General features: G+C 48.3%; 2 protein-coding genes across 17 annotated transcripts in view; one reads left to right on the top strand and one right to left on the bottom strand.

The window, feature by feature from the left end:
* FHIP1B (FHF complex subunit HOOK interacting protein 1B) overlaps nucleotides 1-19,038 on the bottom strand; it is a 142,753-nt gene that overhangs the window by 17,530 nt on the left and 106,185 nt on the right. For 6 of the 16 annotated variants that reach the window (XR_014138719.1, XM_081798685.1, XM_081798697.1 and 3 more), the window contains exons 1-3: nucleotides 4,816-4,915; nucleotides 1,154-1,329; nucleotides 618-781 (exon numbers count right to left, since the gene is read on the bottom strand). The exons of 1 other annotated variant lie outside the window; for it this stretch is intronic. The gene's annotated coding sequence lies outside the window, so the exon portion shown is untranslated. Of the gene's footprint in view, nucleotides 1-150; nucleotides 277-617; nucleotides 782-1,153; nucleotides 1,330-4,804; nucleotides 4,916-19,038 lie in introns of those variants that run through there. 9 more of the 16 variants (XM_081798688.1, XM_081798691.1, XM_081798686.1 and 6 more) reach the window with 9 other exon arrangements.
* CNGA4 (cyclic nucleotide gated channel subunit alpha 4) lies at nucleotides 9,081-15,697 on the top strand. The gene is made up of 6 exons (XM_006747498.2): nucleotides 9,081-9,184; nucleotides 9,326-9,427; nucleotides 9,631-9,737; nucleotides 10,051-10,696; nucleotides 11,466-11,815; nucleotides 13,491-15,697. The coding sequence occupies exons 1-6, from the start codon at nucleotides 9,123-9,125 to the stop codon at nucleotides 13,949-13,951; spliced, it is 1,728 nt and encodes a 575-aa protein (XP_006747561.1). The 5' UTR covers nucleotides 9,081-9,122; the 3' UTR covers nucleotides 13,952-15,697.

Genomic DNA, 19,038 nt, shown 5'->3' with positions numbered 1-19,038 from the left:
TGTCCATCCCTACCACCCCACACTCATACTCTGATGAGTTGAAGAAGAGCCAAGCATCCAGTCTCAGCAAAGTAAAGCCTTAACATGTCCAAAACTAAACTGCCTTCTGCTCCTAGAACTCAATTCCAAAGATTAACAACCAACTCCTACCTTGCAATATAACTGGGGTGCCCACTTCTGCTTCACTGCTTGACCAACAAAGGGCACTGCTCACAGACCCAAGCAGGATAGCCTCCAGGACCTTTCTTCATCCCCCCATCTCCAACTCTCAAAGACCTCAAAGAGAAGAGCCACACTGAAATCAGTGTCTCAGAACACAAAAGCTAACACTTAACCTGGGCCCCCTTCACATACTGCAAAAACACAAAAGAAGACCATAGCTTGGTGTTCCTGTCACCTACTTAAGACTCTCATTCCCTGCTAACTGTGCAAAGTTCAAAACGAGACAAAGAGAATGGAATCACCACCCTATTACTGTGCCCTTTCCTCTCATTGCAAAGTCTAGAAAAAAGAGTAGACCCCTCTTCCCAGATTTACTTTCAGGCTCAGCCACAGGGGAAAAGGGGGAAGAAAGAGCTGATCTTTAGACCCACAAACAGCCAAGGTCAGTCACTCACCTTACAGCACAAAATACAGCCTTACAGGCACTTTCAGCAAGGGTATCCACCAACCTCAGAATAGTAGGCACAGGGCAGGAAGTGGCTCAGCCTTCCTTATGAACCTTTGCCCTGGGAGAGGCAAGAGAGGGAGGGAGCTGAGAGCAGGGATACACCTGCAACACCTGCAGCAGACAGGGAGAGACCAAAATGATCTTTCAAGAACAGGTCAGTAAAGTCCTGAGGTTTCTCTCCCATTGTACAATGGTTCTTCCTAGGCAAGATGACTGATTACCGACATAAGAGGCATGAATGAGCCATTACCTTAAATACTCAAGTAGAAAGATCCGATTAAAACCTCATAGGAGTACGAAAGGGCGGGGGAGGGGAGGGGAACCTCACAGGAGCCTACTAACCTAGAGCTCAGCTTACACATATCCTCCCCGCTTGTCCATCCATCAGCCTACATATATAAGACAAATGGGCTATCAATGTGTGGTCCCAACTCACTCCCTCCCCTCTCCTCAAGAACCTCTGCTTCTTGCAGGGAATCTCACCTGACTCCAGCACAGCCTTTACACAACGTGAACCTCAATCACGGTGACTCCCCTTTACAGCAGTGAATCTCCACGTCACACATGGCTCTTTCTCCACCCCTCTTGGGTGATGATGACAAAGATGTCAAAAAGAGGAGGAGAGAATGAACTAGATCCTAAAGAACAAGGAAAGTTCACTGGGCAGAGAAGAAAAAATATTCTTAGTAAGGGAAACAGCTATTACAAAGATCTCAAGGCTCAAAAAAGTAACATGTTCGTTAGGGAACTGTGAACAATTTATTCAAGCTAGAACACAAAGTAGGGAGTGGCAGGAGATGAGGCTGGAGAGGTGAGTTGAGGCCAAATGATGCCATATTAAGGAATTTGGATGTTGTCCTACAGAACACAAAGAGCCAAAAGTTTTTAAGCAAAGCTGCTCCATGATTACATTTGTATTTTTAGAAAGACCATTCTAGGGACAGACTAGAAAAGAGCAAGTCTGAAGGCAGGAGAGTGTTGCAGGGTGGGGGGGTATCCAGATGAGAGAGGAGGAGAAGTAAACTAAAGCTTTAACAGTCAAGATGTAGCCATGGAGATGAAGAGGAAAATAATTTAGAGAGAAACATATTAAGATTTTGGTGAGTGATTAAATACAGGGGGTGAAGGAGCAGAAAGAATGAAGAGGACACTGAAGTCCTTGCCTGGACTGAGATAGAGCATGTGATACAACAGCACACTCTCAGAGCAAAGACACTGAGTGCTGTTTTGGATGTATAAATCTGTAATACCTGTGCAGATATATGGTAGACCATGGACTATATATGACACAGGGAGAGACTACATCCCCATGATATGCTTTTGTATTTCACTCTCTCTCTCTAAATTGAAATCATCTTCTCATGTATCTACCTCTCCCAACCTGACTGCGAATTCCTTGAGACCTCAGAGGACCGTGTCTTATTTATCTTGTTATCTCATAAAATGTAAGCTTCATAAGGACAGACTACATACTGAAAAAGTATGTGCTGAATGAATAAATGAATTAATATATGAATGAATGAACTTGCTCTCCCAGCACTTAGCAGAGTGCCTGGTGTATAGCAGATATGGAATAAACGGTTACATACAGCACTCCAAACATGTTTCTATCTCTACATCACTACCCTCATTTATGTTACTTCTTCTGAGATCTACCACTGGGCTGTATGTCTAAGTCAAAATCCATCTTACTTCCTGCACTACTATTTCAACAGAGTTCAATATAGCTTACCAAACCCAGTGCTTTCTCCAGAACACCCAAGAATTTGGACAGTCCCTAACAATGCTCTGACGACTTGACTCATCCTACCACTATCACAGTGTGATCCAGGTATTAAGTATACCTACCTGTTCCCATGTCATTGCCACAATATTAAACAGAACCCTCATCTCTATGTCACCCTCAAAGTCTCTTTAACTCTTTTGGAACCACATTAATACTACAAATCATAAAAACTGCTTTTTGCCAGTATAATGTCCTCCGAGTCATCACAACTCTTCCCATACCTAAGGTGCCATTTAGTCCACATGGCTCTCACTCTCTGCTACAAACCTTCTTTCCCCAAGTCACCCACTCTCAGGAAACCAAAGTTTGGGTTCAGCTTTGCCACTTTATCACTATGTGACCTCTGGTTTATGAATTTGATTCATCATCTATACTGCACAAAGTATGTAAACCCAGTGAAATGTGAGATTGAATGAATGCTGTTCAAATGTCAGAAGTTATCTAGAATTAGTCTAAACACAGGCTTTCTCAACCATAACAACAACAGCCACGCTTCATCACTCTAAATTTCTCCATTTCAGGAACTAGTAAAAATAATTTCTAAAAAATTTTAAAAATAGGCTTGTTACTTATTTTGGCAAATAAGACCATTTCTTTAAAACCCACCATCTACTGTCACCATTATTTCATCAGTCAGAAAGCACTTTAACACTAAAAGAATAATCTCAAAATGAACTTATCTTTATGAAAAACTCATATTTCATATGTTATTTTTCTCTCCTTCCTCCTTGGATGGATGAAATCTTTATCATGAACTGGCACTATCCTTGGCCCAGTGTTTAGGAATCACTGCTCCAAACCCTGCTATGATACATGTTGGTTCTACAGGGTTCTGCCCATCCGGGTAGATGGTCAAGGGTTCCACTAGCATGAAAATGTTTGGCCTCCAGAGAGAAGCAATGAAAACATACCATGGGTCCGAACAGAGGCTGAGCCTCTAGAACAGAATGGCAACTTGGGCTTGGGCTACCCCTAATTCTCAAGAGAACAGTCCGGATAGGAAAGGCCTAAATCTCCCTGAGGTTGGGGAAGGTATCTGGGCTCTGTGGTCGACTGTCACTAGAGAGGAAAATTTAGTGGTGGGAAAGTGAAGTGCCCATTATAACTGAGTGCTAACCCAACTGTCTAGAACTTTTAAAATGTTCGTGTGAGTGTGGGTTGGCAGGGAGAAAGGGACCTGCAAAATACTAATAAAGTAAACCCAAAAATGTGTCATGGACAGAGGAATGAGTTGCAAAGGGATAGGAGAAAACTTCTGGGGGCAGTAGAAATGTTCAGTATCTTGAAAGTGGTGATGGTTTCACAGACGTAAACATATGGCGAAACTTATGCACATTTTAAATATGAGCAGTTTATTGTATATAAATTTACCTCAATAAAGTGGAATTTTTTTTAACTGTAAGAAACTGAGAGCAAAGCCATTCTGTTTGAGAGCCTAAATATAGTGTTGTATGTAACAAACCATGTGACTCTCATGAAAGTAGAATTAGCTACTGAAAATGGTTAGGCCAATTTAGATGACAACCGTAAGAGCCCCACAGCTAAGCACAGGTGAGGAGCAGCATCAGAGTAAGGCTGCCCAGAAGCAGTGGAGAGAAAACAAACATAGGCTGTCGCAGGCAAAAGAAAAAAGAAAAAAAAACCTCCATGAGAGGGACCATCTCCAAGTTTGGAGTCCCAAAGAGGAACTTGAGAAACCGGCAGTTTCAGTGATTACTCTGGTTGAAAACTAAGCCTCAAAAATAATTTTCATTATCATAATTATTACTGCCCATGACGCCTTCATTTTTCTGTCCTCCAAAAGCCAAGTGCACAACATTTCCATCCAAGCTGTCCTACTCGGTCTGAAACTAGGCAGGACACTGGGCAGGACACTCCATCGAAGTAGGCTCCAGAACCAACCTCAACCTCATCCGAGCCTCACAATCCTCATTCCTTCCCTCATGCCCTAGCCTCAACTCCCTCACCCATTCCCCACCAGCCCGCACGCTCCCGCCTTTGCCCTTTACTCTCCCCTCCCCGCAGAGGCCCCACTCTGGCCCCAGGGTTGCCCTCACCCCTGCCCACAGGTGCTTCAAACCCCTCACTAAACCGTGTTCACAAGTCCCTTTCCCTTGGCTCCTCGAAAAGCACCCCTAGCCCCTCTTCTTGCCCAGCTCCGCACTTGCCCGCTCACCCTTAGGCTCTTAAGCTGCTCCCCTACCTTAGACACTCACACCCGGCCCCTTACCACATGCCAGCCCCTCACCCTGTCCCCTCATAACCAGTACAGTCACCAAATCCGGTGCCGTCATTCCCCAGTCCCTCAGCCCTCACGGGCCTCTCCGGGCCCTGCGGCCCATACTTGCCGTTCACTCACAGAACCCCGATCCTGACCAGGCCCGATCGCCGCAGCCCCGCTAGGTGAGTTCAGGCCGCCGCCATCGCTCCTCAGGCGCACCAGCCGCGCCCCGCCCCGCGCCACACGCAACCCGCGCCCCCGCGCACCCCACGTAACCGCCCAGCGACGCACCGCTGGGCAGTGGCGTGCCAGCTCATTGGCTGGACCCGGCCAGAGCCGGAGCGCCGATGCTTGTTTCCTGGCAACGGCCGAGCGCCGGGGCGGGGTCGCCGACGGCATTCCGAGCGAGGAGTACCGCCTCTTCCCTGGGTCCCGCCCCTTCGTTCTGTAAACCCCGCCCCTCCGAAGGACTCCAGCGTGTCATAGGGAAAGACTTCTGAGGAGGCGGAGGTCCGTAGGGCGGGGGCGGAGCCTGAGGAGGAAAGGTCGAACCAGAGGGCAGAAAGCGGGACCTAAGGAGGGACGCGACTTTAGGAGGCACGGAAAGGCCAAGAGCGGGGCTTAGGAGAGAACAGAGGCTGGAAGACTAGCGTGGGGGGCGGGGCCAATGGTCCTGGGCGGTGCTTAGGGTGGAAGAGTGGGCTGGACGGGGCGGAGCTAGCACGAAAGGTAGGTCTGAGGGGAGGAGTCAGTAGGTACGTGGGGCCTGTGGAAAAGCTGAGCCCACGAGAGGGCTGACTGCAGACTAGGTCGTTTTTGCCCCATCTGCGCGCACGGCTTGGACTGTACCCGGCCGATGACCGCCCCTTCCTAGCTTCCCCAACACCAGCTACTCCGTGATCCGCCTTGGACACCGTCTTGTTCATTAACTCAAGGAACACGGAGTAAGCACCTCCACGCCAGGCAGGATTCCAGCCAGATCAATTAGAACCCATATCTGCCCTGCAAGACCTCAGCCCTTAAGGGAAAGAAGGGCAAAAGGGGCTTAGGGAAGCCTTCAGGAGTAAATGATGTCTGAGCAGAGAAACAAGCAAGAGTGTGGTAAACTAAGAGAAATGAAAGTTTCAGATCAGTTCGGTGGTTTAGTTCAAACTATTCCCAATGTTAATTCCCTGGTTTTGATCATTGTACTCTGGTTATATAAGATGATAACAGGGGAATGTGGCTAAGAAGTTTACGGGAACTTTCTACACCTTTTTTGCAACTTTCTGTAAGCCTGAAATTCGTTTAAAATAAAAAGTATTTAAAAAGAAAAAGAAATGGATCAGCCCATACCAAGGCAAGGAAGAATGAACAACAGGGGGGAGGTGCTTTGGGAACTACAATCAGTACAGCACGTCTGGAGCCCAGGCAACATGCAAAGGAAACACTAGCGATGAGGCTGAAGACATGAACAGAGGTCAGGAATGGGAGATTTGTATGCCATGTGAAGGAGTTTAGATTTTATCCTTGGGATAACAGAGAACTATAAAGAATTTTATACATGGTCAAATTGGTAAGGCCCAAACTGAAGTAGTAAAGTTACAGAGAAATGGACATGTGGACATTAGAAGGTAGGGCACCAGGGCTTGATGCCTGGATGCATATGAAAGGAAAATAAAAGGATTAAAAACTGATGCTTAGTTTATATAAGTTCATTCACAGGCAAAACTCAACTATGGTATTAGAAGTCAGGCTAGTGATTATGCTTGGAAAAGCAAGGACTGGAAGGGGGCAGAGTGGGGTTCTTATGAGTGCTGGTTACATGGGTGTGTTCACTTTATGAAATTCATCAAGCTGTATACTTAGGAAATGTGCACTTTTTTAATATATGTTTGTTCTGGCTACCATACTGCATAACAAATCATCCCAAACTTAGTAGTGTAAAACAACGACTATTTCTTTATGCTCACAGATTCTGGGAATTCAACCAAGACACAGCAAGAATGGTGTATCTCTAGTCCATGATGCCTGGGGCCTCATATAAGATACCCGAATGCCTGGGGGTGACTTGAGGCTGGTGGCTAGTGTCATCTGAGGCTTCTTCACTCTTCTTCACATGTCTGATGCCTGGGTGGTACAGCTCAAAGGCTGAGCTCAGCGGGGACTGTCAAACACAGTACAGAGACATGACTAGTCTTTGTGGCTTGCACTTCTCACAATGTGGCAGCTAGGTTCCAAGAGGGAATATCCTGATGGGGAGCTTCCAGACAACGAGCATTCCCAAGTGAACCAGAAGGAAGCTGCATAGCCTTTTATGATCCAGCCTCAGAAGTCACTCCTGCTATATTCTATTGGTTGAAACAGTCACAAGGCAGGAGTGTCAAACTGCCATAATGTCATACAATGTCATACAATAATAATAATGATAGTAATAATAATAAATACTAGTGCTAGATGTTTGGCCTGAAAGACCAGAAAGAGGGCTTATAAGAGAAAGAACAGATGAAGGAAGATAATGAGCTCAATTATAGACCCAATGGGCTAAAGGTGACTGTGGTATATCCAAGTAAGGACATCCAGCGAGCAGTTAGTGGTATAGATGGGTCTGCAGCTCAGAGTTTCTGGGAGTCAGTAGATGGGAAAGAAGATCCTGTGGGCAATCAAGATTGGCCAGAGAGAGCCAGGAGCATGCAAAGAGAGGAAGGCCTAGGTCAGAGTCTTAAAAACGCCAACACAGAAAGGATGGACAGATAAGCTTATGAAAAGACTAAGAAAAAATAAACAGAAAACCAAGAAATTATGGTGTCACAGAAGCCATGGGAAAAGAGGATTTCAAAAAAAAATAAAATAAAATGTTGGGGACTATAGACATTTCTTCCATGAAACTCTCCAAAAATACATATCTGACCATACCACTTAACTATGCAAAACACTTCGTAAGTTCTCCATTGTTTTAAGATAAAACCCCAGCTTTATAAAATGGCTGAGAAAGCTCTCCCTGGGCTGTCCTCTTGTCCTCCATTCAGCTTCCTCTCACACCCATAGCCCCTCACGTTCTCTACAGAAACCAGTTGATGTCTCCCAGTCACCCATGTTTTTTAAAGTCTCTATGCCTTTGCACACTCTATGCACTTTGCCTCTACTGCTCTTTATTCTCCCATCTCTAGACCTAACTCCTATTCATCCTACAGAACCCAGGCTCAGTTGGGACCCTTCTTATAGTGTAAGAGCCTTATGTATATCCACCTAATAGAGTACCCATCAAACTGATATGTAACTGCCTATCTACCTGACTATTTCCCCTACCAAACTCTGAGTTTCTAGAGGGCAGCGAGTGTGTTTCATTCATCTTTTATCCCCAATATTGAGCATAATATTGGCTTGGCTCACAGCAGTTTTTCTGATTATGACCTGTTGACTGAGAAAAGATGATAGAAGTGAAAGGGACATCAGGTTGAGGGATAATTTTCAGGATTTTTTTGTTTGTTTTGGTATGGGAGAGATTTAAGCATGTTCATAGAAAGGGAAAACTGAAGGAGGTTGGGGATCTAGATAACACATGGAATAGCTGATGGGATCAGGTACTAGAGGTAACAGGAAAGGAATGGGGCAAAACCTCCACAGAATGGCCCCCATCACACTCATCCAGTAAGAATGAGGTAAGGTGGGGGGTGCCTGGGTAACTCAGTCGGTTAAGCAGTCCGACTCTTGATTTCGGCTAAGGTCAGGATCTCGGGGTCATGAGATCAAGCCCCCATCAGTCTTCATGCTCAGAGAGTCTGCTTGGGATTCTCTCTCTCCTTCTCCCTCTGCTCCTCCCCTGGCCCGTGCACACACACACACACACACACAAACGACACACTCTCACTCTCTCTCTCTCTAAAATAAATAAATCTTTTTTTAAAAAAATGAGATAAAGTGGGCACGGATGTAGATAAGTGTGCAGATAATGAAAACAGAGCTCACATTTGATGTGACAAGCTTTGTCCCTAGAGACTAATTCAGCACCTGACACAAATGAGCCATTCAGTAAATAGTTGTTAAATGAATAAATAATGAGGCCCAAGCGGAGAACTTGCACAAAGTAAAACGGAATGACTGAGCTTATACTGGCAGGCCCCTCTCCTGACTTAGAGGACCCCTAAGTTGTGCAGCTTGGCAGGGCGGGGGAAGGAACAAGGCCCAGGCTTACTTCTGAGGTATGCACCCCCACCTTCTCCAGGGACCTCATTAGAGATGTTTAGCTGGGCAGGTGTAAGCCCAGGCCCTGGGGGACAGGGCGGGGTGCTGGGGCCACACTGCCTCTGCACCTTCAGTAGGGGCTGGCCCTGGTTGTGTTGCTAAGAGCTTCAGAAGTCGGAGGCAGAGGAGTCACAGCGGGAGACCAAGGGCAGCCTCTTCCAGGCAGGCACTATAGGCAGAGGCCCTGGATACCCCACCTCCAGGCACCAGGCCACGGAAGCATGAGCCAGGACAGCAAAGTGAAGACGACAGAGTCTAGCCCCTCTGCCCCATCCAAGACCAGGTGAGAGATCCTGGTCCCCTGCGTCCAATCTGTCCACCTAACTGGATGGAGCCTGATTCTTCTTGATGTCCCCGGTGACAAACTCAACAATGAATGTCTGGTGAAAAAAATGAAACCCTGCTTCTCCTCTTCCTTCCACAGGAAGTCACTGCCTGTCCTAGACCCATCTGGGGATTACTACTACTGGTGGCTGAACACAATGGTCTTCCCAGTAATGTATAACCTCATCATCATCGTGTGCAGGTTTGGCAGGACGCTGGAAGAAGGGCCTTAAGCAGAGATAAGGGCTCAAGGGTCAGGCCAAGGAAAGGGGCAGGCCCTTGGGCCAGGCCGGAAGGAGGGGCAGCACAGAAGAGAGGGCCCAGGGCAGAGTGCTGAGTGCCTTGGGGAGATTGCCTTACACAGAGGGTGCTCTTGAGCCAATCTCTTCTGTCCCCACCACACAGAGCCTGCTTTCCTGACTTGCAACACAGTTATCTGGTGGCCTGGTTAGTGCTGGACTACACAAGTGACCTGCTATACCTACTGGATATCGTGGTACGCTTCCACACAGGTCAGTGAGCCCAAGGCTGACCCTTTGTTTCATGTTACCTTCCTAAAGAGGGCCTCTTAGTCACAAGGAAGTGACCCTCTCCTTGAGAGCACTTTCACATGTCTCCATGCTTCACAACACCCCTGTGCCCATCCCAGAAACCCTGGAGCAAGGTTATGCCCACCCCCACCCTGTCCCCATGTCTGTCTCCCTGTCCTACCCTGGCCTGCCCACCCTCACCCTTATTACAGCAGCAGGCAGGTGCCCTGATTCAGCCCCATGCCTGACCCCATCTCTTGGTTGACCCCGGCCTGTCTCCACGCCCCATCCCCAGGATTCTTGGACCAAGGCATCCTGGTGGAGGACAAGGGCAGGATTTCAAGTCGCTATGTTCGCACCTGGAGCTTCTTCTTGGACCTGGTTTCCCTCATGCCCACAGATGTGGCCTATGTGCGGCTGGGCCCACACACCCCCATGCTGAGGCTGAACCGCTTTCTGCGTGTGCCCCGCCTCTTTGAGGCCTTTGACCGCACAGAGACCCGCACAGCTTACCCAAACGTCTTTCGCATCACCAAGCTGATGCTCTACATTTTTGTTGTTATCCATTGGAACAGCTGCCTGTACTTTGCCCTGTCCCGGTACCTGGGCTTCGGGCGTGACGCCTGGGTGTACCCTGACCCCGCGCAGCCTGGCTTTGAGCGTCTGCGGCGCCAGTACTTCTACAGCTTTTACTTCTCCACGCTGATCCTGACCACCGTGGGCGATACACCGTTGCCCGCGCGGGAGGAAGAGTACCTCTTCATGGTGGGCGACTTCCTGCTGGCTGTCATGGGTTTTGCCACCATCATGGGGAGCATGAGCTCTGTCATCTACAACATGAACACTGCAGATGCAGCCTTCTACCCGGACCATGCACTGGTGAAGAAGTACATGAAGCAGCAGAACGTCAACCGCCAGCTGGAGCGGCGAATTATTGACTGGTGAGGATGCTGGGGCCCCAGACCAGGACACGGAGAGGTGTTCTGGATAAAGCCTGAGGAAAGTGGCTGGGTCCTTATTGCCTAGCGGGCCAGGCAGGGCAACTAGGGCATGGCATTCATCGGGGTGGGGGGGTCACTGGGTGGGGCTTAGAAAAGAATGTCTTCTACTAGTTGCATCTGGACTTAGGGGGCTGGGTTGGATAAGAGATTGATAGGGAGAGGAACTCATACCCAAGGAAGGATAACCTGGAATAAAAACTGCCACTGCCTGGTAGGGCTCAGAAGGCCCTGGAAGGGGTAAAGAGAGAAGAGCCATACTTCCCAGGGGATGGCCAACAAGATGGTTGACTATGTCATAGGTGTCCATACGATGGGATGAACAAAAGGAAATGTCAGCAAGCTAGGAGCCAAAGCAGAGGACCGCTAGATACAGGGTTCAGTCATTGAAGTAGGTATCAGTGGGATGCTACGAGGCATCACTGAATGGTGGGGGGTGGGGGGGAAACTTGACAGTAGGTAAAGGGTGTCTTATTCATTGTCAACTGGTGGAGGCTTTCAGGCCCTGGGTGAGGAAGAAGAGGTATAAACATATCTGTGAAGTAATCCTGGAATGAAGATATTCATCAGCCAACTATCCAGCGTTCCCATGACCCCTGTGAGATCTCAGGGTGATCGGGTCCTTGGCCGAAGCTTGGCTAAACCCTGATGGAAGGAATAGAGGCAGGCATGTAGGGGGCTGGTGAGGAACTACTGTTGCCCTTGCCCCCAGGTACCAGCACCTGCAGATCAACAAGAAGATGACCAACGAGGTAGCCATCTTACAGCACTTGCCTGAGCGGTTGCGGGCAGAAGTGGCCGTGTCCGTACACCTGTCTACTCTGAGCCGGGTGCAGATCTTCCAGAACTGTGAGGCCAGCCTGCTGGAGGAGCTGGTGCTAAAGCTGCAGCCCCAGACCTATTCGCCAGGCGAATACATCTGCCGCAAGGGGGACATTGGCCGGGAGATGTACATCATCCGTGAGGGTCAGTTGGCCGTGGTGGCAGATGATGGCATCACACAGTATGCTGTGCTTGGTGCGGGGCTCTACTTTGGGGAGATCAGCATCATCAACATCAAAGGTAGGCACCTCAGCGTTTGTTCCAGGACAGGGCTGGTGGGTGGGACAGCAGAACCCTCTCCTGAGACCAAATGGTACTTCAGGGCCTACAGGCTACAGAAACCTGGCCTTGACCTGAGTCACTAGAGGGCTTACAAGAGAAGCAGGACATGGAGGGCCTGTCCCCTGAGAAGAAGCTGAGCCAAGGTTAGTGTACAGTGTGGATCCTTGAGAAGAGGAGGTAGATCTGCTCTGTGGGTGTCAACCCGAGATACCAACAGATCAGTGGAAAGTGACAGAGATGATGAGAATAAGAATAGATAGTATTTATTGCACACTAACTACATGCCACGTTCAAAGTGCTTCACATGTACCAACTCACTCAATTCTCACCGTAATTCAGTACTATTATCTGTACTTTCACGGTGAGGAAATTGGGGGACAGAGATGTTTGGGAAACTGTCCAAGGTCATTGAGGTAATAAGGACACACACTTGGAGTCAGTACAAGGAACTTTCTCACAGCCCAGGGGAAAGGAGGCTAGAAGGAAGGCATTGCCATTCACTCCACCAACTCCAGGCCAGGCCAGGTGCTGCACCCTGGCTCATTGATTCCTTTATCTGCCTTTGCAGTAGGCGCTGTTGGCATGCCTCATCACAAGCAAAGGCACTGAGGCTCCAGGAGATGGAAGAACATGGCGGGGGCGGGGAGAGCGCACTGTCACTGACAGAAGCCACACAGGCTGTCAGCCTGGGGATCTCACTCTCTAGTTGTTCCAAAGGCCTCGCATCTGTCCTCCAAGGACCCTTCAAGCTCCACTTCCTGGATGCAGTCAGCTGCTGTCTACATGATTTTGGACAAGTCATTTCCCTTTTTGAGGCCTCAGTTTTCTCATCTCTCCGACAGGGGTGATTTTAAGAACCCAAAGAGTTATCTGTGAGGATCAGAGGAGTTCTGTGGGTAAGGCCTCAGGACAGTGTCTGGTGCATAGCAAGTGTTCAGTTCCTATGCCCCTTCTGAGTCCTTCTAGCTCTGAGCTTTGCAGCATTCAGCCTAATCGATCTTTCCCACAACCTCTCACCAATATCTTCCTAAAATGTGAATGATACCATACAGCTCCACCACTTAAAATATTTCAGTGTTTTCCCACTGCCCTCAGCATAAGGTCTGAACTCCCTGGCATGGCTTGCCACACCCAGCCTGCCCCGCCCTCCCCTCCTCCTTCCACTCTCCTCCCACGCTGTCCTTCAGCCACTCTGGACTGCTTACAGTTTGCTCCAGCCACCTAACTGGCTGCTGCCCCCATCCCTCTGCTGGGACGCCACCCCGCCCCTCCCCCTGCCCTTCCCCTCTGACCTCCTGCTCAGTCAGGCATCACTTCCAAAAGTTTCTGCCAGCTTGTGAGGGGCTCTTTACCTATCTTCCCACAGCACTGGATGCATATGTCTACACCGCACCAGCTACACTGTTTTGTAACTAACCCGTTAAATGCCTATTGCCTCTAAACTATGAATTCTTGCAGGCAGATCACTATTGCCCACCCAGCACAGGGCCTGGTCCCCAGTCACATTACTGAATGAAAGAATTAATAGAGAGGCCCAAAAGCAGAAATATGGAGATGGGGACTTTCAGGACTGAGAAACCCCCACACCTATCCTGACTAACTGTCCTCCCATGTGTCTGCCCATGGGCCACAGGAAACATGTCTGGAAACCGCCGCACAGCCAACATCAAGAGTCTGGGGTATTCAGACCTGTTTTGCCTGAGCAAGGAGGACCTGCGGGAAGTCCTGAGCGAGTATCCCCAGGCCCAGGTCGTCATGGAGGAAAAGGGCCGTGAGATCCTGCTCAAAATGAACAAGCTGGACGTAAATGCCGAGGCAGCTGAGATTGCCCTCCAGGAAGCCACAGAGTCCCGGCTACGAGGCCTTGACGAGCAACTCGATGATCTACAGACCAAGTTCGCTCGCCTCCTGGCCGAGCTGGAGTCCAGCGCACTCAAGATCGCTTACCGCATCGAACGGCTCGAGTGGCAGACTCGAGAGTGGCCAATGCCTGAGGACCTGGCTGAAGCCGATGATGAGGGCGAGTCTGGGGAGGGAACTTCCCAGGGTGGAGAGGGCAGGACTGGTCAGGAGGGACCCCCAGACCCAGAGTGACCCATTCCTAGCCCTAGGATTCCTCCGAGGGAATCCAGAGTTGTAGGAAAACCTGCCTGCAGAAACTCTGCCATCCCGTCTGCTAGGTACAGAGATGGGAGTGAACTGGGGTGTAGATGCTCACCTAGAGGTATGGGAGTATAGCACCCATTTACCCCCACCCCCCGCGAGAGCACGCATGCGCACACGCACACGCAGTTACATATATACATACTGCACCCAAGGCTGCATTCCGTATAAAATACTCTGCAGTTTCCATTTTCAGAACACATATGCTTTCTCACAAACATAGGTATATCTTAAACCCACATAATATATACACATTCATTCATGCACCTCATAAAGACCCATATACTGAGACTCACACACCATGGACACACAGATGCCCTCCACAGGTGTGCACACACTTGTGAACACACAGAAACACACCCAGAGCCCTCTTCTTCCAAGATATCCTTTAAATGCCTCCCATATGGGAAGTTCACAAATGTAACCTGCAAGTTGCACTTCAATAAAGTATTTGCTTCCTCAATAAGCATTTATGGTAGGGACAGGAAAAGGCGAAGCCGACGGTGGGCCAGGATGAATTCTGTCTGAATTCTGAGTCACAGGGGCGAGGGGCACGGGCTGTGTAGTAGCTGGTAGGTTTGATTCAAAGGGGCTGGAGTACATGATGAATTGAGAATCAGTGCTGAGCCAAGGCAGAGCTCGGTTATGCATCACACTCTTGTTAAGAGTACACATGCTTTCACAGATATGTTCACATATACACACTGATGATTATATTTCATTCCAGAGTGTGTATCCTTAACTTTTTGAACTCTGGGTGATTTGACCTAGCTTAGTGGACCAGAGCAGACACCTCTCCTCTTTCTTCCTTCCTCTGGCCCAGCCCTGGAGCCTGGGGCTCGGGCTACCCCATGTTCGGGACTGATTTCAAGGGGAGAAGAGCTTCCAGGGCCACTCACCTGGGCCTGCGCTGTCCTGTCAGTTGTTCAAGCTGGCTTTGATGCTGCCAGAAATTCAGCCCTCCCTCTATATGGTATTTCAAAATACAGAGTGGCAGATAGAGACTAGGAGTGGAACATCCTGGTTGGGACCAACTGGAGATTAGTGTTTGGGGAGTCTTTAAGTAACTTTGGCATACTTGGAGGGAGGCCTGCAGGCTTGGAGCAGAGAAAGTATTGTGGGGTCTCTGGGGAGGAATCTGATATCATCTCTGAATCACATTCACCCTGCTCACAACTTTAGCTCCTCCAGGGCCTGGCCAGTCTTTGGTCTAAGCTGTGCCAGGTGGCATTTTAAAATGTACCTTGGATTGGGGCGCCTGGGTGGCCCAGTTGGTTAAGCGACTGCCTTCGGCTCAGGTCATGATCCTGGAGTCCCTGGATCGAGTCCCGCATCGGGCTCCCTGCTCGGCAGGGAGTCTGCTTGTCCCTCTGACCCTCCCCCCTCTCATGTGCTCTCTCTCTCTCAAATAAATAAAATCTTAAAAAAATAAATAAATAAAATAAAATGTACCTTGGATTTAATTTATCAATATGACTGAGTGATGACACATAGAGGTCAATGCCATTGAAAGAAGAATTTATTACTGGGGCACCTGGGTGGCTCAGTCGTTAAGTGTCTGCCTTCGGCTCAGGTCATGATCCCAGGGTCCTGGGATCGAGCCCCATATTGGACTCCCTGCTCGGCGGGAAGCCTGCTTCTCCCTCTCCCACTCCCGCTGCTTGTGTTCCTTCTCTCTCTGTCGCTCTCTGTCAAATAAATAAATAAAATCTTTAAAAAAAAAAAAGAATTTATTACTTACGGTCCCCAAGAGGAAGGGGCACCCCCCCCCCATGCAGGGCCACACAGGGAAGCACCATGGTGGTGAGAAAGGAGAAGGAGCAAGGGAAAAACATGGGCAAAAAAACTCTTACTACACTAGTGCTGGAAAGGTTTTAGGTGGGGACATCCCCTACTGGGCAGGAAGCAAAGATTTGGGAGCTTGTGGTTGGAGAGCTTGTAATATGATTTTCAAGAACCCATGAAAGCGAGACCACAGAGGAGATGTAAACAACTCTGGCGATCAGGTTGGCCCATGATTTCACGATGCTAAATCATCAATTACCAAATATCAAGAATGATTCTTACAGGTAGTACAAGAGAATGAAGGGTTGGGCCCTCGGTGCTGTCAGGGCAGGATGAGTGGGAGCATCTGCTGATGTGTAGTCATGGAGACAGTCCCTCAGAACTGGTGGTGTCCTCAAAACTATCTCAGCTAGCCATAGGAACTGAGGCTGCGGCTGGAGCCCAGGTGTCAGGAGGCACCACGAGGATCATTACACATTAATTCATTTAACAAGATGTGGTTATTTGCGATCTCTTCCTCACAAAATATGAGGGCTGGCACTCAGTCTGTCTTCTTCATCTCTGTCTCCTCAGGGCCAAAACTGTGCCTGACACAGCTTGTGTCCTCAGATAGATATTTGGCAACCAAAGAGATGGGAATTGAAACAGATAAAGGCCCAATGTTGGAGAAAGGTGTGTGTCGATTTCTTGAGAGATTTTTCTACCATCTCTGCCCTCAAATTGTGTTGAGCTAGAATGGGTGGGTATGTTATACAGGCCATTTTTGTGGTACCCGATGGATTTAGGGAGCTGAGAATAAGCTTTCCATTGACACAGTGTGCACACCTATTCCAAGAGAAGGCTCTCTTAGAAGAGGTGGCTCCTGTTATCCCCGTAGAATCCTGGTCTACAACACAAGGCCATCTTCCCTGTCCTGGATGCAGAAACAAAACTCTTCTGGGGCCAGAGGTGTGTCTAGCTCTGCCTTTGCAGTTCCAGGATGAGGAGGCTTCCTCATGGCGGAGCCAGCTTGCCAGAAGACATCTTGAATATCAGCAACTCCATGCTGGGGTCCTCTGGCGCTAGAGTGACTTCCATCCCTGCATGACAGACACTGTTTTGACAATTTGGGATCAAACTGGACAGAGTTAGGTCAGGACAGGCAGAATGGGCAGAAAATTAATATTAATATTAGTTACTGTGTATTAAGTACTAAGCTAAGTACTTATATATGTGGCAGGAAACTTTATTGAGATACTCATTTAGCTTTTGTCCATTTCATCCCTCCTCCCATCATAAGAAAGCAGCTAAATCTTTGTATCTCCTAGACTCACAGTTTTGTTTTTTTTTTTAAGTAGGCCCCATGCCCAGCATGGAGCCCAACACGGGCCTCAAACTCACAACCCCGAGATCAAGACCTGCGTTGAGATCAAGAGTCAGACACTTAGCCAACTGAGCCACACAGGTGCCCTAAAGCTTTTTGAATTATACAGTCAAAACCAGAAATTTTCAGAAACTCTCTACCCTAACTTTTGTTTGTGACAACCAGGGGTTCTAGGTGAATTGTGCCCAATTGTCTTGGAGGGCTTAGAGTTGAAGAAGCAGGAGCTTCTGAACCTGAGGAGAGGAGAGTCCCCAAGACTAAGAAAAAGAATGGATTTTTGAGTATTATATTCGTTTTCTTTTGCGGCTATAACGTGTTTCATATAAACATGAGTTTAACAGCTTAAAACAGAAACCATTTATAATTTCACAATCCTGTGAGGCAGAAATTCCGGCACAGTGGGCACAACTGGGCCCTCTGTTCAGGGCCTCCAAGGCCAAAATCAAGGTGTTGGGTGAGCTGGCCTCTTTCCTAGAGGATCTGGGGAAGAAGCTGCTTCCAGGATCACTGAGGTTATTAGAAGAATACAATTCCTTTCAGTTGTAAAACTAAGGCCCTTGTTTCCTTGACACATGTCACCTTTATCTTCAAGCCAATTTGTTGTGAAGTTGTTGTGAAATCTTTCTCATTCTTCATATCTCTTACTTCCCCTTCTATTACAAGGCTGAGAAAGAGCTCCTGTGGTTAGATTAGGTCCACCTAGATAATCCAGGATAATCTCTCTACTTTAAGGTCAGCTGATTATTAATCTTACTTACCTCCACAAAGTCCCTTTTTTTGCCATAATCACAGGAGTAACACCAGAGAGCAAGGTAATGGGAGCCAAAATTCTACCTATCACAGGGTTTCTGGGGAGGAAAAGAGCCTGGACCCCACTTTCACAGGGGGCCCAGAATAGGGACCACTATGAATTGAGTCTTTGGAAAGGGGAGAAAGATTACCCTGGCTCAAACTCCTACAAGACCCTGCAATGGAGCCTCAGAGCAGCACCACCTAGGGGGAGCACTGGCTTGAGCAAGGTGCATATCCCATAACCCAGCATGGTCTCTAAGCCCAGGCCTTCCTCTCGCCCAGATAGTCTGTTCAACATAAAACCCACAGAGGCTTTTTGCAAGACGCTAAATTGTGGGAAAAGAGAGTGAAAGAAAGCCAGCAAACATAAAATGAGATTAAATTTTCCGTAAGGTGGGCGGTTAAAAGCTTAGATGACGATTGTCTGATTTAGGGAATCGAGGAAAGGTCCCATTTTTTCACCTACTGTTGGGGAATCGTTCATAACTGCTATCTCATACATTACCTCATTATCTCTTATAACAACGTTAGGAAGCTTAAACTGTTATTATGCTTATTTTTCCAAATCAGAAACTGAAGTCCGTGGAACAACTAAAAATATTAGATATGACTTATTCAGAAGCTATTTTATGCCAGGTCCTGGGTTAAGTGCATTGTCTCAATCCATCCTCACATTAGAAAGATGCTACTACTACCCCATTTTAAAATGAGGAAACCAAGGCTCTGGGAGACTAGATGATTTGCCCAATATCACAGGGGTCCCAAGTCACATGGAATAAAACCTAGGTCTGCCTTGCTGGTTCTTTTAGGGAGATAAGTAAAGGGCCTGCCTCAGCTGCGGCTGAGGCCAGGCAAGCTCCCACCTTTCTTAAGAATGACTGTTGCAAGCAGTATCGGGGGTAGCCTGGGGAGAAGAAGCTGGTAGTGCAGAGCAAAGCTTGTGAATCACCAGCAAGCCTGCCCAGTGTGCTCAAGTGTTCATCTCAGGGCTGCAGCCAAAGACAAAGGACCACCCAGTGCTCTGGAGAAGAGCTGCCCCCATACAGCTGTGGGAGGAGGGCAGAAGTTTTGGAGGGGC

This window comes from Leptonychotes weddellii, chromosome 11 (genome assembly GCF_054177405.1).
Source record: "Leptonychotes weddellii isolate Sample4059 chromosome 11, ASM5417740v2, whole genome shotgun sequence".
NCBI lineage: Eukaryota > Metazoa > Chordata > Mammalia > Carnivora > Phocidae > Leptonychotes > Leptonychotes weddellii.
This window is presented reverse-complemented; position numbering and strand designations above follow the sequence as displayed.